Source organism: Gopherus flavomarginatus, chromosome 8 (genome assembly GCF_025201925.1).
Source record: "Gopherus flavomarginatus isolate rGopFla2 chromosome 8, rGopFla2.mat.asm, whole genome shotgun sequence".
In the NCBI taxonomy this organism is placed as follows: Eukaryota; Metazoa; Chordata; order Testudines; family Testudinidae; genus Gopherus; species Gopherus flavomarginatus.
The window spans coordinates 76,923,515-76,948,451 of record NC_066624.1 but is presented as its reverse complement, the minus strand read 5'-3'; the positions used below and the strand labels follow the sequence as shown (position 1 = coordinate 76,948,451).

Genomic DNA, 24,937 nt, shown 5'->3' with positions numbered 1-24,937 from the left:
AAAAGATCCCAATAAAAATAGAATTGAAAATCTACCTGTCACAAAGTGGCGTAGTATAGCCTTTTGAAATCTGTTCCATTTTGTAATTGTAGGCCAATATAAACAGATTCCTTTGGAAACTGGACATTTCATTCACTTTATTCATGACATTTTTGTAGATCCGATCCATGATTTCCTAGTTACATTAAAGGATTAAATACAGATAAGCAAGTTAATAGCAATACTAAATTTAGTGCAGTAAGTTACATGAGACAAAGAAATGCTAGTACATTTCAAGGCACAAATCCTTGCATATTGCTCCCACTTCTACAGGATACCTGTAATTTGGACAGAATCTCTAGGATGGACCAAGGTGAAAGAGCAGCAGTAAAATGAACTCCCAGTCTGAGCAGGTGCATGTGCAATCCTAATTTACCTGCTGCCTGCAGCGTAAGTGCTACATAGCTGGAAGCCTAGACATCTCCTAACCAGCATCTTATGCTGCACTGGCTATGGTGTGCAAGCTGACATGTTTGTTAACTCTCAGTGTTCTTAAATGCTATGGAGTTTACTTCTTCTGTTTATCCAAGGATGTGGACCCTCCCAGATCCTTTTCCTATAAAACCTAATTACTGCTAAATACCACCTTTCAAATGTTTCGTAAGTAATATACCTCAAGGTGCAAAGCATACCCACTACATTCTTTGCCCACAAAAGGCCTAACTAGCTTGTACATTTTTCCCTTTAAATCAACAAATGAATGAACGTTTATGCCAAAGCCAATTTTCCACATTCTTTTTACATGATGCTGGCAGACTCATTGCTCTATAAGGAACATTTCTTAATAGGAGACAATAGTATAGCACACTGGTGACCAATAGAATAAAATGCCTTCTACAGAGCATACTTAGCTAATTTTACTTAAATTGTATTTATACTACCTACTATTAGCAACAGTGTGATAAAAGTTGAAATGCCAAGATGTGTAATTTCTGCAGCTGGTTTCACATTTTCAAATAGTGTTAGTTATCCAGTATGTAAGAATGTTCACACCATGTAAATATTTATATAATTTTTTTTAATACAGAGTACATTATGTAAACTATCAAAGCTAAAGGTCTTCTGATCCTTGTAATTTACAGTAACTATCAAGATATTATTCCTCTTTGTCATGAATGATGAAATATCTTTAAAAGAAAGCATTAAACTTACCGGTACAGATGCCATTAGCGTAGGTCTGAGGATAGTAACATCTCCTTTGCTTCCTTTCTTTATTTTAGAGGACTAAATAGGGAGGAAAATAAAGTTAAATGGAGGATTTGTGCAAGGTTTTAATATGTAAACAGACAGGTTACAGTTTATTTAATTAGAAAATTAATTAGTGATGTCAGTTTATAGATCCTTCACCTTAAAAACTGCTTAGAAACTAGTCTAATGTATTGATATGTAACAAAAAATATACCTATTTATATTTTGGTATACAATGATTTTCTTACTGCTTTCCTATTAAAAATTTTTAAACAGCTATTAAGATATCCATCAAAAGTTGATCTTTTATTGTTATGGTATGACATATACAAAACTTATGTACCTGATCAGCTAACGTCTGGGGCGATGAGTAGCCAATACGGCATCCATGAGACAGACAAACAAGTTCAGCACTTAATTCCAGAACATGAGCAAGAGGCAAATATCCAATATAAATGTCTTTTTCCCTGAAAAGTTTTAAAAAGATACATTCATATTATACTTTTTAGTGTCTTCAGGACAATCATTTAAAGCCAAACTGTATTTACAGCCTCCAAAGAACCAGAAAAGGTTAAAGAATGTATGTGCGCCTGAGACCCAACCAAAGTATTCTTGACCATGTGTGTGTGGTTTCAAAAGTTGTGAAATGTTCACTTTAATTTTAGGGGCACTGAGGAAAGAATGTTATTTACTTATCAGGGAACAAAAGATTCAAAAAGTGATCACTTATAATTAAGACCACAAAGACTTCTCCAGAGGGAAAAGTCTATGCTATACCTACTAGAGGTGCAACATAGAATTTACAGCTAGAGGGGAAAAGAGGAGAAGGGGGCTTTACCCTGCCTTTGTGCTCTCCTGATTCTGGAGTGCTCAGGGCTTCAACAATCCCAAAAAATAATTTAGATAGCTCTAAGGGACTAACTTACATCAGCTTCCACAGACTGCCCTTTGAGCCGTAGTGCTTCCCAGAATCTCTGCAGCACTCCATGATACAACTCTGACCCTCATATGCCTCTCCTGCCCTGGCTTGCTATTTAGATTTTTGCTAGTCATTTGGATTTTTTAAAAAAATAAATAAATAAAAATAAGTCCCTCTATTCAGAATATTCCCAGTAAATGCTTTAACTTACATTTCAGTGAGATGTCATTCTCTTAACTTAAAGTTAAGATCTACCACATAGTAAATGGACAAATAATCAACAGCACTTTGAAAAACTTGGAGAAAATAGTTGTATGCATGCTTGTGGTCAACAACTTCGCTGCTGATACAATGAAACTCTCCACATTAAGGGGAAAGATCATCCATGTGGGACCTACAACTTACTTGGGGGTCAGTCCAAGACTGTGGAATGAACTCCCAATGGAACTAAAGACCACCACAAACCTCATCAATTTCTATTCCAAGCGCAAGTCCCCATTCTTTGACCTTGCCATCCCTAACACAAGTATGTGAAAAACACCAACATGACAGATGTTAGTCAGAATAATAATGCACTACTGGAAAATGCTCAAGATACTATGGTACTAATGAATGCAGTATAACACTTTATATAGAATAACTAGTTACACAACAATTAATCTATGATTGCATGCAATTACAAGCCATTTTTAATTAAAATTTCTATTGGTACATACCCCAAATGAGGAATTCTTTCAGCCATCCCAGTTATACCAGCAATAAGGTTGCAATGAGAAATCATGACTCCTTTTGGAAGTCCTGTAGATCCACTTGTATACATGATTACTGCAATATCTGAGGGTACAGGCCTGGCCTGCTGTTTGCTTACTGTAATTTTTATTAAAAAAAATTATGCACAATGTATAGAAAGCATATAAAATTTAATATCTTAAATACTAAAACATATTATAGTGATTATTCTGATAAGGAACTAGACATTACTACTTCTGCGACAATTTACATTCAGTGGGCCAAACTGTGGCCAATCCCAGACACCTTCACAGGGAGAAAGAAAATTTAAAGTGCCCCCTAACTTCTCTGCATCATCTATGAATACTGTGTAGCTACAATAGGGTAAAAATCAGACTTTGCGAGTTTACTACATCTCAACTACACACCAGAGGAGTAGCCCTCAGTGTTTCTCCTGATTTGTGACCAATTTTTAGGAAGTCCTTATTACAAGCATAAGACCGTTTAATGAAGCTTGTAAACTATAACCATAAAAAAGTGTCATGTGTCTCTGATGGTTCTTGCTTTCATGTCACTTCTTTGTTTCTCCAGAAACCTGGAAAGTGGTGTGCTATGCACGTTCATATCGCCTGGCAGATACACCATCACCAACAAAAAGTCAAGGTCAGTCCTTTTGGCAGTCACACCTTTGTGAGGAGCTGCTCAGTGTAAATCTGTGGTGGAAGGAGTTCACCACTCATCATAAGCTCTGCTCCGCCCGGAAGCGGGTAGAAAGAATGGGGAACGAACAAAGTTTTTGTTCCCACCCTCAATGTGCTGGACAGCACAGCTGCACTGGCCTGGAGGAGATGTCTGCTGCATCAGATATAGGGAAGGCTATATTCCCACCAGAGCAGGGTGAGGAACCCAGGAGTGTGACTGAATCAGTCTGCTTCTGTGTGCTCCTGGGGCATAGCAACACACTGCCCCATACACAGGGCTCAGGAAAGCCAAAATTGAGACAATGTCAGTTCTCAAAACCATGTTCTGTTCACCTACTATAACTTCTATGAAGATGGTGTAATTCATTTGAAATAAGTAATCCACACTAAACCGTAGGAATTTAGGCCCTAATCCTGCAATTTATTTCCTGTAAATTAACTTTTTGCTTGAGTAGTCTGTTGACTTCAATGCATTAAGTTAAACACATGCATAAGTGTTTGTAGAATTAGGGCCACTATTTGTATATAAAATTATATTTGCTATATTTGTAAGTTTACTAGTATTGGGCAGACTAATTCATCTTTTGTTTATTCTTCTGCCCTTGCATACTGTCCGGAGTTCTGTTTTATAGGCAGAGTTGGTAACAGTAAGTCACTTTCCATTATAAGACCCTATTTTCAGTTGCTTATAACTTTACCAAATGCTCCATGCCAGGTATCTAATGGAGGTTGACTATATTTTTAATGTTTATGAAAAAACGGTTCAACTGTTTCTAAGAATGAGATGATGGAAAATACACAGTTTTGCACATGTTAAAAAAAAGTCTTACAACCATTTCGTAGAGCAGCTCAGTGCCTATATATCTTGGAGCAGGAATCTGAAATATGGGTGAGCAATCTCCCTGGTGTCAGAGGTATATCTTTTTCTGCCACCATGAAAAAACTTGTGCCATTTCTAAGCTACTGTTAGAATCTGGCAATTAACATCTCAGAAGATCCCATCTATGCAGAACAGGGCTATACCTGTAACTGCTCATTCTGGCAGCCAGGGCCATTGTGGTGTTAGGCACAGGGATAAAGCAGGGACACATGCTCTCAATGCTCCTACTGCTGACATACAAGCAAAAGAGGAAACTGCCTGACTGGAATGAAGAGTAGCTAGGAGCAGGTGTGACAGAAATATCTGTTGGGTGAGCAAAGGGGAAAACAGAGACTGAGTAGCTAGGGAAAGAAGGCCCTGTAATCAGTAGCTATCACTCCCTTCCAGAACCTGGAATAGAACCCGGGATTTCAGAGTCAATATATTCTTCTGCTGCACAGCAAATGGCTACAAAACAAATTGGCAAAGCGTGTCTCTCATCACTCTCTAGGGATTACTCCACACTATCCATTAATCCATTAGCTGAATGGGTAGAGGTCCGTACTGTAGATCAAAAGGCACTAACCCTGCTGATGACCCATATGGAGGGTCAATATTGTCCCCACATGATAGAATTTCTGTGGGGGTTTTTAGAGTTTTTTTTTAAACCTAAGAAATTACATTAAAAAAATAAATACTGCATTTAAATAATGCTAAGATTGCAAAGTCAAACACTCAAAAGTTAGGAAATAGCAGTATTAAGGTTGCCGACACAACCATATCTCAGTCCCCTTGCATGTATGCATTATGACACACTCTTTAATTATCTAATTACACAATATTTTTTCTACAGAACTTGTGTCTTATTCAGTGCCCAGGATAGATGTTGCTCAGGGAATAAATCAGGGTTCTGTAGTAAATGAGACAGCCCTCTGCAGGACCCTGACTTATCTGCTCGAGAGGCTGCAAAGTGCGTAGTGAACAATGCAAGGGATTGCAGGGAGAAAAGGGATATTCTTGTGATTCAGGCAGCTGAACGGCTCCTTGGAGAACTGAATACTATCCCTGACTGTCACACATTCCTATGTATTTAGCAAGTCACTTAGACCAGATTTTTAAAGATATTTAGGGGTCACTATTGCAATGCCTAACTGATTAAGGAGCCTAAAGGTCATTTTCAAAAGGGACTAAAACTGTCACTGGGATTTTGTAAAAAGCAACAAAGAGTCCTGTGGCACCTTATAGACTAACAGACGTATTGGAGCATAAGCTTTCGTAGATATTCACCCACGAAAGCTTATGCTCCAATACGTCTGTTAGTCTATAAGATGCCACAGGACTCTTTGTTGCTTTTTACAGATCCAGACTAACAGGGCTACCCCTCGGATACTGGGATTTTGGTTTCCTAGTGCCTAAATCTGGTTTGAAAATGAGATTTAGATTCCTAAATCTGTTTAAGTGTTGCAATGTTGAGCATAGCAATACCTACATACCTTTAAAAATCTGGACCTTAAACCAAAACTTTTCACAAGTGCCCACTAACTGTGTGTTCCTTATTTTATGGATGCTCCACTTGGAACACACAGGTTCAGATTTGCAAGAGTACTGAACACTTAAAACTGCAACTGTAATCTACGCAAGGCTGTGCACTGAACATATGAACTGCTATACAAACGCTAAGCACTCTAAAAAACCAAAATCAGGCCTTAAGCATCTCCAATTAGACACCCAAAATTAGCATGTACTTTTGACAATCGTGGTCTTAATCTCTACAAAACCTTAGTGTTATTAAGGAAAGCCCATTTATGTTTTTAAATGCTCAAATATTATTACAGTGATGAGTACTACAGAAAAGCCCATGAGGAAAATTATAATTCTCTATTCAGAGAAGGGTTTGCATTGTGTGTAGTAAATATGGAATGGAGCACTGAGGAGTATAAAAAGAAGTATTGCATAACTACCCAATCTGTGAATATTGTCCATCATGGGCAGTAAATAAAACAGGGTCCAATGGCAAAAAGAAGGTGTTCATGTAATTAAAGAGCATATCATAATGCATACGACCAAAGGGGTTGAATTAAGGTTGCACAAAGAAAATGCCATAATTAGGGTTCCAACTTCTGAAAGCTTTACTTTGCAACGTTATCATTCTTTTAATGGAGTTTTTTGTATGCAATATTAAACAGAATAAAGCAAGGTAAAACATAAGGCCTTTTATTTAGTAAAGTAGAACCACAGAGTTATGAACACCAGAGTTACAAACTGACCAGTCAACCACACCCCTCATTGACCAGAAGTACACAATCAGGCAGCAGCAGCAGAGACAAAATGAAAAAAGCAAATACTGTACAGTATTGTGTTAACTGTAAACAACTAAAAAAAATAAAGGGAAAGTTAACAAAAAGATTTGACAAGGTAAGGAAACTGTTTCTGTATTTGTTTCATTTAAATTAAGATGGTTAAAAGCAGCATTTTTCTTCTGCAGAGTAAAGTTTCAAAGCCGTATTAAGTCAATGTTCAGTTTCTAAACTTTTGAAAGAATAACCATAACATTACAAACATTTCAGAGTATTCCCAAGGTGTTTTTAACTCTGAGGTTCTATTGTGCTTTGAACAACAATATTCAACTGATTCAATATGAAGTATAGCTATATTAAGTTCTGCTGGTAGAGGGCTTAAAATTTTAATAGCACATAGAGCTAGCTAATCAAAAAGGAACACAATCTCTCCTTAAATGGAGAAATTAAGCACCTGTAATACTGGGAACAAAACTGCCCAAAATATTATTCCCACATAATCAACAGCAGATGTACTAATCACACACCACTCCTCCTAAAACATATTCCATCTAACATTCACATGACCTAATGATTAAAAGGATTCTGCAACACAAATAAAAAACCTCACACAACACTCAGAATGGGGTGGGGAGGGATTCAGAGGAACTCAATGCATGACATCTGACGAAATCAGATTAACCAACTTTTTAGCACTAAAAGTGAGAATTTTCTGCTACTTAGTGAGATGCATTAAAACATTTAATATCAGGGAAATTCAGATTTCTGAAGTCGTTAAAGAAATTAAAATTAGAATTCAAGAAATTGGCACAATATATTTTGATACCTTCTAAAACAGAGGTGGGCAAACTACAGCCTGCAGAACCATCCTGCCTGGCCCTTGAGCTCCTGGCCTGGGAGGCTAGCCCCCGGCTCCTCCCCTGCTGTCTCCCCTCCCCCGCAGCCACACGGGCAGCGCTCTGGGCAGTGGAGCTGTGTGCTCCTGCAGGGCAGTGCAGCAGCGTGTCTAGCGCCAGCCAGGTGGCGCAGCTGCCAGACATGCTGCTCTGAGCAGCATGGTAAGGGGGCCAGGGCCAGGGGGTTGGATAAGGGGCAAAGGATCCCAGGGGGCAGTCAGGGGACAGGGAGCAGGGGGCAGTTGGATGGGGCGGAGGTTCTGAGAGGGGGTGGAGGCCAAGGGACAGAGAACGGGAGTTGGATAACTGTGGGAGTCCTGAGGGGCCTGTCAGGGGGTGGGGGTGTGGATAGGGATTGGGGCAGTCAGGGGACAGCGAACAGGAGGGTTGGATATGGGGTAGGGTCCCGGGGGGGCGTTGGGGTGGGGTTCCCAGGAGGGGACGGTTAGGGGACAAGGAGTGAGGGGGGGTTGGATGGGTCAGGGGTTGTGAGGGGTGGGGGCGTACAGGGGGTGGGGGCCAAGCTGTTTGGAGAAGCACCGCCTTCCCTACCCAGCCCTCCATACAGTTCTGCAACCCCAATGTGGCCCACGGGCCAAAAAGTTTGCCCATCTCTGTTCTAAAATACAGTAAAAATAATTTAAACAAAGTTGTAATGGCTCTAGATTTAAAATAGATTTTACATGTTACTTCAAGTGTGTATTTATGTCCAAATTTAGTAATATACCAAAGGGTAAATAAAATAGACTATATTTACACTGTATGGTCTCAAAATACCTTGAATGCTACAAATTAATGCATGATTCTTCATAAATGTTGGAAAAATGACCATACTACAAAGTATTGTTCAATTGATATGAAATTTAAGGACAGGAAAAAAAACAGCTTTAATGCAAGTCTTTCCACCCTGCTTTTTTGAAACACCCAATATGTCAAAAAACATGCCATGTGGTCAATAAATAAATAAATAAATAAAATGTGAAAATTTGTATATTTCTGTGTTTTTTAAATTAAAACTTTTCAATAATAAGTTGAATCAAAAAGCAATTTGTTAGATATATAATTTATACATAAATTATTTAACAAGATTTTCAGCAGTAAAGAGCTATAATCTTCCTCTCCTGGAAGTTGGACTATAGTTTCTCCAATTGAAATATTTTAAAAGTACATACCATTATCTGCCTTGGCCCCCATTGCTTGCACGGAAGCCATAGTGTGAACAATGATACCCTTCGGGAATTCTGACCATGTTGTTGGTTTGCCATCCACAGTAATAATATGCCTCAATAGTGGAACCTGAGAAACAATTTCCTGTGGAAAATGGATACATATGTTTCATTTTGCACAGAAAGCTAGTGCAAAAGTTTGTGCCAGGAAAGAAACAAAATATTTTTACTGCACGTTACAATATTAATGATGTAAACGACTAAATTGTAATAAAGTCAGTCTTTGGGTAAAAACTGCAGCTTCCCACAGTCAGATTTCTGGGACATTAGGGTTAATCTAAGCTTTTCTTTAAACATAAAATTAAGGCCAAAATTTTCACAACCATCCACTAATTTTGGGTGCCTTCATTTGTGTGTGCTTTTGTTGAAACTAGAAGTCTGATTTTCCGATGTGCTGGCCACCTGCCACTCCCACCGAATACTGATGAAAAGGATCACTCTGTAAATTCATATGTAACACTGAGCTCAGAATGGATGACTCAGTTTGTCTTCTCTGCTATTTCTTGTAATGCAGTGTTTCCCAAACTTGGGACGCTGCTTGTTTAGGGAAAGCCCCTGGCTTACGTTCCTCGGCCTACGCTACTTACAGCAGCTCCCATTGACGTGAAGCAGCGAATAGCGGCCAGCAGGAGCTGCAATCAGCTGGACCTGCGGACACAGTAGGTAAACAATCCAGCCCAGCCCGCCACAGGCTTTCCCTACACAAGCTGCGTCCCAAGTTTGGGAAACACTGTTGTAATGCAATGTTTAGTATGGTATTTAAAATATGCTCTGCAGCAAATAGAAATCTAGCAAAATGAATAGTCAAATAGCCTTTATTACTAAAAGAAAAATCTAAGTTTTAGTGCAACTAAGAATACTTACCATAATTCTAAGGATCCAAGACAAAATGTAAAATGCTGATCAGAGAAAAGTCTAACACACATGCGCACATAAACACTCCATTCATTCTAGTTTTAATTTGTTCAGGACAAATTCTTGTAACTATCCAAAAGGAAATTTAAAAATACAGTTTAGGGATTCCTGACTCTAAATGGAACACCACAATTTTTGGCTTAAAAAAAAAAAAAAGTGTTACGCCAGCTCAGGGGTCTAATGGCTACACAATGTGCTACTAAGTGTGCAATGCAAATTAGAAGTCCCTTCTTCATATCTTCTGAGTCAGTAAGGTCTCGGAACACTGAATATTCTGCATTCAGCTTCTGGAGAAAAATGTAATTTAAAGACCAATCCAATAGTCCTAATGACTAACAAACTCTTAGGTATATATTAAGAACCAGTCTTGATAACACAATCAAGGGTTGGATTCATTTCTGAGTGGGAGGAATTAACTATTTCACAAATAGCTTTCACTAAGCCTCTGAAAAATGCTTTCCTTTTTAATTTTATCCAAACCTCTTTGTGGAAATAGTTACAAAAATACAGTAGTTAGTTATACTACTTTAGAATTTATAAAAAGGTAGTTACATTTCTGCATATATGCATTAGACAGTTTCTGGAACTTAAATTATTTAAGATTTCAAACTGAATCCATGCATTAACGACAAAACACTCTGACTTTTGTTTATGTAAAACTGATTCCATGCTGAGTGTGGCCATTTTTAAGCTGGGGAAAATTTTCTCATCAAATTTACTTATTTTTCCAGCTACCATGCTAAATTTAACATATTCTTATTTGTAATTAAAAAGGATGCTATTAGACTTGAGCGGTTTAACCTTTAAGCTATTTTAATAAAAATGCTTAAGTTGATCTCCCATTTCTAAAAATGACACTGACTCAAACACAAGGGCTGCCACGTTGCACAATCCATTGTCTGCTGGGAAAACAATAATGAACTAGGAGTGCTGAATTTTGTCACATTTATTATTGCATTTGTACTTTATGCATTATTCTGCTCTGCCATTTGCTTCATTTCTGATCACTCAGGATACTAAAAGTACATAACGATGATCCTAGAATGCTCTACACAACACAAATAGGTCTAACCTTACCTGCCTCGTTTTCTGCTAAAGGTGACAGATTCAAGACTAACTCTTTTACTTTCTTCGGCATTGTTTTCACAAGCCAAATGTGAGCATTTTTCTGCACCAATCCAGCTCTTTTGTATTGAGGTATTTTAGTTACCAAGCTCAGTAAGGTTAAATAAGATATTAAAAATGCCTGCACCTTGTCTACATAATAGCATCCTCAATTTGTAGGACCAGGATAGCTGCACCAGTGCAAGTAAAATTATTATTAATACTCCCAGTGTAGTGGCACTATCCCATCCAAATTCTTCTGAAACCATCAACTTAGGATCTGAATGCCTCAACACTAGTAAGAGTGTTAAATCATTGGGGTAACACTTTCTTATGTCTTGTTAGGTTACTTTAGATGTTAGTAGATAGATAAATTAACATGCTTTCTTGCTTACTTATATAACTTATGAGTCTGATTCTGCACTGCACTGCTTTGCAAAAGGGTAATGGGCTTATAAAGTATGTGTAAACCCCTAACAAATCAGACTGGTAGCTTTTTACACCTCAACCCTGCAACATACAGTAGGTGGGCAGATTCCTGCTATCTGTAAGAGGAGGTTACTTACCCTGTGCAGTAACTGATGTTCTTTGAGATGAGTGTCCCGGTGGGTGCTCCGCTCCAGGTGTTGGTGCATCCTTGCGCCATCTCTCGGAGATTTTTACAGCAGCATTCGCGCAGAGCCTGTCCCCGCACTCTCAGTGTACCTTAATAGTACGCGTGCGCGACCGGTCTCCTCAGTTCCTTCTCTACAATGGAGGCTACTGCAACTCCGATGTAGAGGGAAAGAGGGTGGGTAGTGGAGCACCCACAGGGACATTCAGCTTGAAGAACACAAGTTACTGCACAGGTGAATAACCTCCTCTTCAAGAGAGAGATGTCCTTGTGGGTGCTCCACTCCAGGTGACTTAAAAGCAGTGTATCTCAAGGAGGTAGGGACTTCAGATTTGGTAGGAATGCAGTAGATAATACAGATCTGCTTAATCGTGTATCAGAGCGAGGGCCTTGAGCAAGGGCATAACACTCAACAAATTTGTGTTCAGAAGTCCAAGTGGTTGCTTTACAGATGTCAGCCAGAGGAACTTTGCATAGAAAAGCCACAGGGGGTAGCCACAGATCTAGTGGAGTGATTTCTGATGCCGGCTGGAGGCGTAACTTTCTTTATCTCATAGCACAGTCGGATACACTCAGAAATGCAGTTTGAAAGTCTCTGGGTAGAAATAAGTGTCCCTTTGGAGTGCTTTGCAATGGAGACAAAGAGTCTAGAAGAGTTTCTAAAGGGTTTGGTTTTAGCCAAACTGAAGGACAAAGTCCTGAGTACATCTAACGTATGCATTGTGGATTCAAGAGAGTTTGCATGTGGTTTGGGAAAGAAGGTTGGTAAGTGTTTTGGCTCATTGATGTGGAATGACGAATGCACCTTTGGAAGAAATTTGGGGTGTAGTTTGAGGGTAACCTTGTCCTTAAAAAATAGCGTGTACCGTGGGGGTCCTCCATGAGAGCTGCTATTTCTCCTGCACATCTGGTGGAGGTGATTGCCACTAAGAATGCTATTTTCATGGAGAGGTGTAAGAGGGTGCAGGCGGCTAGGAGCTCGAATAGTTATTGAGTTAAGTAGGGTAATACTAAGTGAAGGTCCCATGGAGGGGTAGGAGGTTTAATGTCCAGGTATAGGGACTCAAGCCCTTTGAGAAAACGCTTGGTGATTGGATGAGCAAAAACAGGGGTATGGTCAATCTTGTCATGAAAAGTTCTAATAGCAGCTAAGTGGACTTTGATGGAGCTGAAAGAAAGACCAGATTGCTTAAGGTCTAATAGGTAGTCAAGTATGGGTGGAAGAGCTGCAGAAGTAGGAGGAAGTTGTTTAGTTGAACACCATTGTGTGAATCGCTTCCACTTTCAGAGATAAGTGATGTGAGTAGATTGTGTTCTGCTATGTAGGAGCACTCTTTGAACCTGCTCAGAGCATGCTAGTTTGTTCTGGTAGAACCATGTAGGACTCAAGCTTTGAGGTGGAGCATGGACAGGCTGGGGTGAAGAAATCGGCCATGTTGCTGTGATACAAGGTTCGGAGTGAGGGGTAACGAAATCGGTGGGCAAAGTGACATTCTGGTGAGGAACAGAAACCACAGTTGTCTGGGCCACGACGGGGCAATCAGAATTATTGTGGCATGATCTGTTCATATCTTTCTCAGAGCTCTGTGAAGAACCAGTATTGGGAGAAAAACATATATTAAGTGTTGAGCCCATGAGAACGCATCTCCTAGGGAATGTTTGCCCAATCCCACTCTGGAGCAAAATTTGGGACATTTCTTGTTCTTCACAGTCACAAAGAGGTTCAGGGTTGGATAGCCTCAAACACGGAATATATTGCGTATGATCGTGCCATTTAGCTCCCACTTGTGATCCCAGGAGAAACGTCTCCTTAGTTCGTCCACAGTGGCATTCAGGGCTCCAGGAAGACAGGCGGCTGATATATAGTTGTTGTTCAAAAGGCACCAATTCCAGAGCTTCATGGCTTCTGTGCAAAGTGAGTAAGATCGAGCCCCTCCCTGCCTGTTGACAAAGAACACACGTGATGTTGTCTGTCATTATCCAAAACATGTTGGCTCTGAAAAAACGGGAGGAAGTGACAGCAGGCATTGTGTACGGCTCACAGTTCTAGGACGTTTATGCATAGGGAGGCTTCGGTGGAAGACCATAGGCCTTGGGGGCTGTGGTGGGACATGTGCGCTCCCCATCCTTTGAGGGATGCATCAGTAGTCATTATGAGTGATGAGGAGTCCTGGAGAAGAGAGACTCCTGAGCAGATGTTGGGAGGAATGTCCACCATAGGAGGGAGTCTTTGACTCTGAAAGATATGGATAGAGGCTTGTTTAGAGCGTGTATGTTTGGTCTGTAAACTGTGGCCAACCAAGCTTGAAAGCACCTCATGTATAGGTATGCATTTTTTACCAAGAAAGTACACGAGGTCATGTGGCCTAACAGTTGCAGGCAGTCTCATGCAGTGACCTGGGGACTGTTGTGGAGTTTTGTAACCAAGAGTTTTATGGTGTTGAAATGGTCGAGCAGGAGAGATGCTATTCCTGTTTGGGAATCGAGGTGCGCTCCTATGAACTCCAGTTGTTGGGTAGGAGATCAGGTGGATTTGTTTTTATTTGCAGTCCAAGGAAAAGGAAGCAAGCGATGACGGTAAGCTGCGTGGATCCAAGAGCTTTGCTGAACGTTGAGGGCTTGAGGAGACAATCATCGAGGTAAGGAAATATTATAATCCTGCTTCCTGAGCTGGGCAGCAACCACGGCTAGGAGTTTGGAGAAAATTCAGAGGAGCAGTAGATAGGCCAAAGGGCAACACTCTGTATTGAAAATGTGTCAAATCGAGGGCTGGGTGAATAGTCACATGAAAATAAGCGTCTTGTAGGTCAAGAGCTGAAAACCAATTGCCCTGCTCCAGCACTGGGATTATGGTGGTTAGGGTAACCATTTTGAACTTTTGCTTTTTGATAAATTTGTTTAGCTGCCTGATGTCAAGGATTGGTTAGCATCCCCCGGTTTTCTTTTCTGTTAAGAAGTAATGGAAATATGAAATACAACTCTGAGGGCCTACTGTAATTATGCAAAGTGTGGGCCATTAATGGTGGTTTGGAATCTAGATGGCTCCCATCAACCAGGACAATTGACTGCAGATGGGTCTGTTTTACCTGTGAGTCTTCCTGTATACGTGCGTGCCAGCAAATGGGTAATGAAGTCTTACAGTGACATGTGATCATGTCACCTGAACTGGAATCCATCTTTAACCAGGTGTTTTTCCATTGGGGGGGGGGGAAGAACCCAGAGGGACAAAGGATTCCCACCTTATGCAAAAGATATATAAGTGGATGGATCAGAGAAAAGGGGGCAGCCATCATGAGAAATCCTCCAGCTACCACCTGAGTTGGAACAAAGGCTGTACCAGGGGAAAGAATTGTGCCCAGACTAGGAAGGTGTCCAGTCCGTGAAAGAAACTTATTGAAACATCTCTGAGGATGAGATTCTGTATTCAGCTTTATTACTGTATTAGGCTTAGATGTGCATGTTTTATTTTATTTTACTTGGTAATTCACTTTGTTCTGTCTGTCACTACTTGGAACCACTTAAATCCTACTTTCTGTTTTTAATAAAAATCACTTTTTACTTATTAATTAATCCGGAGTATGTATTAATACCAGGGGGTGGGGAGTGGGAAGGGCTGTGCATATCTCTTTATCAGCGTTATAGAGGGTGAACAATTTATGAGTTTACTCTGTATAAGCTTTATACAGGGTATAACAGATTCATTTGGGGTTTGGACCCCACTGGGAGTTGGGCATCTGAGTGTTAAAGACAGGAACACTTCTTGTAAGTTGCTTTCAGTTAAGTCTGCAGCTTTGGGGCACGTGGTTCAGATCCTGAGTCTGTGTTGGAGCAGACTGGCATGTCTGGCTCAACAAGACAGGATGCTGGAGTCCCAGGCTGGCAGGGAAAGCAGGGGCAGAAGCAGTCTTGGCACATCAGTTGGCAGTTTCCAAGGGGGTTTCTGCGACCCAACCTGTCACAGGGAGAATGGGCATAGGCAGTGTCCAAAAATAGAGGAAGGTGGTGTAAGCACTGAAGTGGGAATATTGTTTTCTATACCCTCGACCAAAGCTTGAAATTTGCTTATTGGTCGTAGGGGGTTGAAACACTGCTGAGGAGTTGCGACGGTGGTATTGGTATCTGGATCTCTGGCGCTGCTGTTGTTGCTGTTGCTCGTGAGACCTATGGAATTGCTGGGTGTATGTGGGGTAGCGTGGTCGCTGGTAAGGCTGGTATCTATATTGTCACCTTCTGGTCATAGGGGTTTGAATTTCTAGAGATCGGAGAGTTGCCCTGGAGTCCTTCATGGAATGGAGTACGTCATTTGTGGTGGAGGTGAATAGTTTGTCACTGTCAAAGGGATCTTCAATGGTACTCTGGACCTCTCGGGGAAAGGAAGAGGACAAGAGACATGACCCTTGGCGCATCACAACTGGCAGTGGACCGTGGCGCAGTATTGGTCACATCAAAGGCAGCTTGAAGAGCAGTGCAGGAGAAAATTTGTCCCTCAGGAACTGTGGCTGTAAATTGTTGTGTCTTTTATTCTGGAATGTGATCAATAAAATCCATGAATTTACTGTAATTTTTGTCATCGTACTTTGCTAGAACGGCTGTATAATTAGAAATGCGAAACTGCAATGTGGAAGAAGCGTATACCTTGTGTCCGAGCAGATCTAATCGCTTACTGTCCCTGTCAGAAGAGGTGGAGCAGGGAAACTGGTGTTTGGTTACCTGCATCTACTACCAGCGAGTTTGGTGCTGGGTGAGTAAAAAGGAATTCTGAGCCCTTGGAAGGAATAAAGTACTTTCGGCCTGGTCTCTTACAGGTAGGCAGGCTTGCTGTCAGGGTTTGCCAAATGGCTTTGGCAGGTTCTAAAAGGGCTGTGTTGATAAGTAATGCAATTCTAGAAGGAGAAGAGGGCTGCAGGATGTCAGTTAGCTCATGCTGCTGTTCAGGAACTTCCTCCAGGTTAATTCGTAGCTCAATGGCAACTCTTTTAAACAGGTCTTGAAATTTTAAGAAGTCATCCAAAGATGTCGGAGGAGGAGGAAGCAATGCTTCATCAGGCAGAACAACCGGTTCTACCGGTTTAGAGGCAGGCCATGTTTGCTCTTGCGGTTGTGACAGGGCTGCCTGGTGTCTGGAGTCAGTGGCAGGGTCGTCAGCTGCTGGTATTTACGTCTCACGCCTAGCTACACTGGTATAACGAGTGTGGTGCCGAGTATAAGGAGCCCATGGAGCCCAATATTGCCACTGTGGTGGGAAGGGCATGGGTGGTGCCATCCAGGGATTCATGAACAATGGGGCAGGACCCTCAGAGTAGGACAAGGCAGCTTTCCTATGACCTCTCTTGACTGGGGTCTATGGACAGGAGATCTGATAAGGTGAAAATTCTCCCTGCAGCCCAGGTTCCTCATCACTGGAGGAAAACTGGGCAGATCTTGCCTGAGAGTCCGGAGAGAAATCAGTGTTAAGTAAGGGTGATTGCAAGATAGGTTACACCAGGAGATTCCTTGAGTGCGTGAACTGCGGTGCCACAGTGCCTCTGTGAGGGGAGGGCTGACCGAGAGGAATTTGTTGTGAGGAGGGATTCCTCTGCATGGATGTCCTGAGTGTTCTGTTACTACTGGCTAGCTCAAAGGCTGATGGTGCCAGGAGAGTGAGAGGAGCCTGAGGTGGGTCAGGCAGGCTAGTATGCATCGACACCACTTCCATTGCAGTGCCGAACGGTGCCTTGTGAGAGGCAGGCAACTGAAAGCCTGAAGCCTCGGCACCAGAGGTTAGCACGACCACCGTAGTTGCAGGCAGGTTTTGCGTGGCACTGGAGGAGCCCAACACGACAAAGGTACTCAGCCAGGGGAGCGGGGGGAGGGAACAAGTACCCAGAGAAGGCTTGTCCCTGCAAATACCCATTGCGGGTGAGAGACTGAAGTTTTTTTGAAGTTTTCTTTTGTCTCTTTGAAGCAGGGGGGCTGCGGTGTACAGTAGAATCAGAGCTCAGGTCTGAGGCTGGTTCGAGAGATTTTTGCAGCAGAAGCAGTTTTAGCCGCAGCTCCCTGTCTTTGTGTGCCCTGATTTCAACTTGCTGCAGTGGGCACATTTTTGGGGCATGTGGGACTCCCCCAAACATTTAATACATTTAGAGTGGCCATCTGAAAGAGGGATGGCGTCATTACAGTTAAAGCAGCGCTTAAAACCTGGAGAGCCAGGCATGTTGGAAGCGGCAGCGCTGACAGGAAAAAAAAAAAGAAGTTTTTTGTTTTTGTTTTTTTTTGCTTTAAAGAGAAGAGACGAGACAGGAAAAGGGTACCTAACTATTACAGGTAAGCTAAACTAAGAGGGAAAAAAGTTGAACAAGGGAGAGAAGAAATTCTCTAATGAGTCTGCTGAGCTCCATCTCAAGCTAGGGACAGTAGAGAAGGAACTGAGGAGACCGGTCACGCACGCGTACTATTAAGGTACACTCAGAGCTGGGAGGCAGACTCTGCGAGTGCGCAACTGGTAGGAGTACTGCTGTAAAAATCGCTGAGCAAAGGCGCAGGGACGCACGAACCCCTGGAGTGGAGCACCCAAAGAGACATCTCTGGAAGAAGCAGCAGCCCTTCTAGTTTCAATGGGGTTGTGTATGGGCTCACCATTCCACCCATGCATTGTACATTAAAAAGATTAAAGCCTTACTTGGTAATGGTATAGATAACTGCACAAGAATCATGGAGTGTAAAATCACGCCCTACATTTTGCTTTAGAAAATGTTTGATGTTTCTTTTCTCTTATATTGTGAAAAAAGAAACAAATCTGTAATACGTTACATACATGCATTATGAAAGACAAATAAATCAATAAATTGGGCCATCTACATCAGCCTTTAGTCTCCAAAAACACCAGATCACATACACTACAACAGATTTATTCAAAAAGAAAAGGCATATTCCTTACCTTCAATTTTGTTTGCATCAGTTCTTTACTAGTAATGATGGTTGTCACCTCACTTTCATTTAGTCCATGTACTATTGCTGGGCCTCCTAATGTAGCATACAGTGTAACAACTGTGGGGAAAAATAAACTTGATGAATCCTTTATTCAAGATATTTCAAAGGTCTTCAAAGAGAAAAAAAAAGGGGCCTCAGATTAACCAACTCTGGCAAGGGAATCAGAACCCACGTTGCCAGCTAAGGTAACGGCCAAGAAGATATGTAGTCTTACAACAAAGTATGTTATATGCATTTAAAAGAAGTGAATGCAAGTTTTAGTTTGCTTATGAGAGAATCGAGAACAAATGTTGCTTACATGAGTATTTGTAATTAAACAAGCAATAACTGAATATTCCAAAAATCATACCAGCCTGTGCAACCCTCTCTTGACTTGCTCCTCAATCTTCCTGGCTTTTATCATTCTAAATTCAATCTGTTCTTAATTTTTAACATTTTACACTGTACTTCATCTTTCTCCATAGAAGAAGACTAAGTTTAATTGATCAATTCTTGTTCCAAAAAATCATACATTCCATTATTAGACTTTTTGAACTGGTGACTGATCAGAAGCTATTTGTAAGTTGTAATTAATACAAGGTTGAACTTATCTTAGTTTAAGAATGGGTCCAGAATTTCCCTTCAAACTATTTTGACAAACAGCACTTATAATTTCTGTCAAATATAGAGATTTTCTCTGTGTATGGCTGGTATAGGTGAAAAAAAATTGCACCTGGGAGGCTCTGAATGTAGGTTTTGAACCTCTTGCACCAGGTAATAAAACTTATGCACACTTGACCAGTTTATGACACTGACACCAACGCTCATTTTTCAATTTAACTTTAAAGGTGCATATTGATTGTCTATGAGGTACAAAATCCTGATTCTCCTGGATACAATTTTACACAGATGGATAGAAGAATTTGGGGAATTTTTTTGCATTCCTCTGAAGCAACAGGAAATCTCTCCTACCAGAGAGCATAGCCATATTAGATACACAAGGAGTGTGATTCTGTATGGCAAATCCTACTTATCTAGTCAGGTATACATCAAGTCAGTCAGTCTATCTCTATATATATACATACACCTCTACCTCAATATAACGCTGGCTTCAGGAGCTAAAAAATCTTACCGCGTTATATTGAACTTGCTTTGATCCACCAGAGTGCACAGCCCCCTTACCCCCGGAGTACTGCTTTACTACGTTATATCCAAATTTGTGTTATATTGGGTCAAGTTATAATGAGGTAGAGGTGTATATATATATATAAAGCTCTATCACATGATGTACTCCTAATGATTCCCATTACTACTATCCATGTACATGATCTATAGCTAAACATCTGAAAACAATTAAATGGAAACAAGCATGATTCACAGTCTTTAAACCCACACTTTGTGTGAGTTTGCCCCAAATCAGTTCCAGCTGTAATGAGGAAATAGAAGTCTGAGTGGGAGGATCAGCACTGGTTGCAATTATACAAATGGTATAGTAAATTCATATACTGATATTATTACTATTAAACAAGACTCTACACTGATTTTTAATTACATTCAGCATTCAGTTAAATTATAATATGCATAACTGTAGTCTTCAGAGGTATTAGTAGTTAAAAGGTAAAAGTTTTCTCATTCGCTAAATGCCAGATTCAAGTATTATTTTATTTAAATTAACTCACCGCAGATTTGTGTCTTTCAAATAGGGCTCACTGAACAGAGTATAAAAATTTGCATAAACATCATTGCTTTTACTTATAAATTACATAAGTAAATAAATGTTTAATATTGAAAGTCTAATTCAGTTTCTGCTAATGAAGTGGAAAAAATATATTTTTTTTTATTTCCTGATTTGCATGCTGTAGAATATATAGCATGTGACACTTTATAAAAAGTAATTATTTGATATGTTTGTTCTTCGAAACTGCAACTACAACTTTTCCCTAAATTTCCTAACCTTCCTCTATATGAAAAAAATAGGATCAGTTATCTTTTTTATTTTTGCTGTGTTTAGTAGATGACATTAAAAACTACAGATCTGAATGACTACTGCTGGTCTTTTCAAACATCGATTCCAATTCTGCAATCAGATCTGCATTATGCAGATTCTTGTGCTTCTGTGGTAGACCCAATGAAGTCAAAAGGACTCTCTAGTTTCATATGTGGCGATCCAACAGCATGATCAGAGAAGAATTGTTTTTTCATATGGTAGGAAGAACGCTAATAAAAGAATGCACGAAACACCAATCCTGGAGGAGGAAGGAGGGAGGGGAAGGTGGGTATTTTTGAATGTGTATGAGCAAAACAATATACTATTTTTTGTCCTTGTGTAGTGGGGCAACTACCCCACTCTGGCATGGATGGGGTTCAAGCAAGCCAGAGAGGCTGCACAGAGCCCCCGCCAACCCTGAAAGGGCTTATTAGAAGCCAATCAAGTAGAGGCTTGAAAGCCAGTCAGGGCCAGGCTGGGCCCTACAAGAAGGCTGCAGGGCAGAGAGGAGCGCAGTCTCTCTCTGGAGGGCAAAGGGATAAGAACTGGCTCTTTGAGAAGCACCTAAAACAGAGCAGAGTTGGGCAGGGTCAGCAGAGGCTGGGAGAGCTCTAGACTGATGACTGCCAGACTGGGACCCTGACACAAAGGGGGAGAGAAGATGCTGGGGCTACAGGGAAGTGACCCAGGAAAGTAGGCAGAAGAGGAGAGTTGGAGAAGGACAGTAAGTTGCAGTCACTAGAGAGTCCCTAGGTTGGGGGCCAGAGTAGCTCATGAGTAGGAAACCTCAGAAATTACTTCATACTTACAATTTGGGTAGGAAGAGAACAGAAGAGGAGAAAGGGTGGAAAGAACCAGTCAGAGAGAAAGAAAAAAAAAATCTACAGTATAACTCTAAAAGCAAAGCTAACTTTACTTTTCCAAAATGGAATACCAACTGAAGAGTGAAGAGAGTTTAGTGCAGTTCACCTCTTCAACAAGTTGCAAGATCACTAATTCTTTTCACCTTTGGCACAATCATTCACTTATTTACAATGACAAGTTCAAGCACAGAAGGTTTGCGCCATTATCAGAATCAGATATTTTTAAGTATCAGAGGGGTAGCCATTGTCAATCTGGATCTGTAAAAAGCAACAAAGAGTCCTCTGGCACCGTATAGACTAACAGATATATTGGGGCATAAGCTTTCGTGGGCGAATATCCACTTTGTCATACACAAGCTTATGATCCAATACATCTGTTAGTCTATAAGGTACCACAGGACTCTTATTTATTTTTAAATTTCACTTGGGCTTTTATCTGGATTTAGTTTGCTGAAAAACCCATTACAATTTAATTACATTATTATATTATTGCATTAGCTTTATTTTAGTAGAATTAGTTCCCAATACCACCAAAGAAAAAGTCTCAGCCTATCAGTGGAAAATGCCAAAACAGCCAGTTTCTTTTAATCAAAAAAGTTAATCGTTGACCTTTATTTTTTTCTTGTTAAAAAAGTCTATCATAGTTTAGAACTGTTGCAGGGCAAATGCACATGCACATTGTTTTCTTTAATTTGGTGGGAGAAAAGTACACAAGAGTGCCTCTAGTTCCCACGAGCTCTCTCCACTTAGTCCAGTGACCCCTGTTATACAAACAACTTAGCAAAAATTAAGTTTCCCCAAGCCAGCTAGCGTACTGAAACTCCACAGTACTTGGAGAGAAAAGTATAATCTCTTGAATAATAATTTGTATAATTATTCACCTACAAAGCAAACAAGTGAAAAACAAATTAGTTATGTGAGAGAGCTGACTAGGCTGAGAGGTTTATATAGTTTACAAGATGCTGCACTGACATCATACAGAAAGAAAAAGTGAGCTATGACAGCTGCTAACCACTGTCACCAATGCTGATCTGCAAAGTCATCGCTTCTCAGCAAAGAAAGATACCTAACACTTTCTGAGGCACACCCGAGACTGCATTACATATACAATATTAAGTCTGACATTTAACTTCTATTTGTATATTTGCTTTTGGTATAGTCAGAAAACAAAAACAAACTTTCAAGCACTAAATTTCTCAGCTAATGATATAGGGTGAAATCCTCACTCCACTGAGGTCAATGGGAATTTTTTTCATTGATTTCCATGAGACTAAGATTTCACACATATTAAAATTAGACTCATTCACTCCCTACTATGTGTCAAACAGATTTTTTTTAAAAAGTATATTTTTCACTAAAAAGACTTCTGTGAGGGAGTCAAATCCATCCTAAAAGAAAAACCCAGAGACACCCAACCTCAGATTATCAGTGTATTAGGAGGCTATTAGGGAAAATGCAATACATGACCTTATGTTTTTGTGGTATTACTTAACTCTGACTCAGGTCTTTCAGTTGTTCCCAGTGGTTGGGTAAGAGGTTTTGTGCATGAAAAGATTTTGAAAGAGGGAAAAAGTTCAATGCAACTGCTACATTATCAATTTAAACTAGTTGTGTAAATCACTCTATCACATACACACAACTTCTTTGAAACTTTAAACAATTTACAGATCTTGAAATAAAAGATAAGTATAAAAAATTGAATATGTAGGATTTTTCTAATTATCAAATCATCTTAATTTTGTGCAACTCATGAAATATATAAAATACACCAAAATATAGAAGTAAATCCATAAAAACAATGTATCCATCATCAGACTGTCAGTGAGTATAAAGCTTGCGTTCATTAGCCTATTTTGTTCATACTGTGCCATAAAAGATATTAAATTTTACATTCCAAGTGCATGGCACAGTACTGAAAGAATAAGTCTTCCTTTCCATATCTGCAAATTGGGAAAATACTAATTCTTGTATGTATAATTTAGCAGCGGCACAATAAGTGAATCATTTACCATATTGCTAAAGTTAGTTAAAATATAATTCATTCTGTTCTAAGTGACTACGTGAACAGTGCATGATAATATCATCTGCCAACAAAAAAGTCAGCCAAGTTCACACAAGATCACATACTGCTTAGACACTAAATAATATGTCAGACAGTGAGCTGAAGCACGTCTCAATGAGAGAATTTAAAACATTAAGCCAAATAAAATAATTCCACACACCACTCTACACTAGGGATCAGCAACCTTTGGCATGTGGAACGCCAAGGTAAGCACCCTGCCCGGCCGGGTTGGTTTGTTTACCTGCCATATTCGTGAGTTCAGCCAATCGCAGCTCCCACTGACCGCAGATCGCCGCTCCAGGCCAATGGGGGCTGCGGGAAGCGGCGGCCAGCACATCCTCAGCCAGCGCTGCTTCCCGCAGCTCCAATTGGCCTGGAGCGGCGATCTGCGGCCAGTGGGAGCCACAATTGGCTGAATGTGCAGATGCAGCAAGTAAAAAAACCGGCCCAGCCCACCAGGGTGCTTACCCTGGCGGGCCGCATGCCAAAAGGTTGCCGATCCCTGCGCTACACCATCCACTGGGACATTTCACTATGTTAGAATTTTTTAAAGACTTTTTAAAATTTGTAAATCTATTTCATTTCCAAGGACAAAATAAATGAACTGTGCATGTGTATCTTATTCCCTTGGGTGTTCATTCAGAAAATAATGGATTCAACAGAAGTGAAGGAATATGGATCTGCACAGGTAACATAATCAGAGGTCTCCAGTTAGAGGTGAGTAACCCTATTCATTGGAGAATTGCCTGTGCAGATCCCTATCCTTGGGAGATTACCTAACAATAGGCATATTTATTGTTATCTAGCAACAGGGATATTTAAAGATTACACGATTGCTTCCCTAGACAGTGTAGACTCAAACCTTAAAAGCAAAAGAATACTGCATAAAAATATCAGATAAGTCAACTGAATTGCCCAATTTTAGCTAATATTGTTATAATTTGTATTATAATAGTGCCTAGAGATCTTAACTGAGATCAAGGCCCCATTGTGTTAGGCACTGTACAGATATTTAGGGATGAAGGGACTGTGTCTCAAAGAGATTACAATCCAAACATTAAAGACTGGGGATGGGATGGCACAAAGAGGGATAAGCAATTTATCCAGGGTCACAAAGCAGTTCAATGGTCGCACCAACAAACCATGTTTCCCAAGTTACAGTCCAATGCAGTGACCTATCCACTGGACCATGTTGTTTCTCCTTCTGTACACCCAGGTTGAAAATTCTCTACTATTTCAAAAGAATTGGGCTTGGTTGAGGCCTTTTGACTCTCCACTAATACCTGCTGCATCTCCAATAAAGAACTGCTTTCTATTTCTACTGAGGAAACATGTTTCAATCTTCTGGACGCAAGATTTGACCCCATTTCCAAGACCAAGATATTGGAAAGGTTATAGATGATATGGAGGGTTTTGTTTTCATAAGACAACAAGTCTGTGAACTATATTTGCTATTTCAACTGTGGAGCTGTGAAAAAGTCACATGGATTCTTTCTTGCTTTTATCTTCCTGATAACACTGAGGAGTAGAAGCATAAAAGGGATGACACAGGAAATTCTGACACAAGAATCTAGAGAATTGAAGAGAGCGT

General features: G+C 40.4%; 1 protein-coding gene across 10 annotated transcripts in view; it reads right to left on the bottom strand.

The window, feature by feature from the left end:
• The window catches only part of ACSL3 (acyl-CoA synthetase long chain family member 3), a 113,622-nt gene that overhangs the window by 30,472 nt on the left and 58,213 nt on the right, over positions 1–24,937 (bottom strand). For all 10 annotated transcript variants that reach the window (XR_007775780.1, XR_007775781.1, XM_050964037.1 and 7 more), the window contains 6 exons: positions 18,403–18,512; positions 8,801–8,939; positions 2,863–3,013; positions 1,571–1,694; positions 1,192–1,263; positions 36–175 (listed from right to left, as the gene is read on the bottom strand). Coding sequence is in view for 8 of the 10 variants with exons in the window: in XM_050964037.1 (XP_050819994.1) it covers positions 36–175; positions 1,192–1,263; positions 1,571–1,694; positions 2,863–3,013; positions 8,801–8,939; positions 18,403–18,512 (736 nt within the window). In the remaining 2 variants the exon portion in view is untranslated. The remainder of the gene's footprint in view (positions 1–35; positions 176–1,191; positions 1,264–1,570; positions 1,695–2,862; positions 3,014–8,800; positions 8,940–18,402; positions 18,513–24,937) is intronic.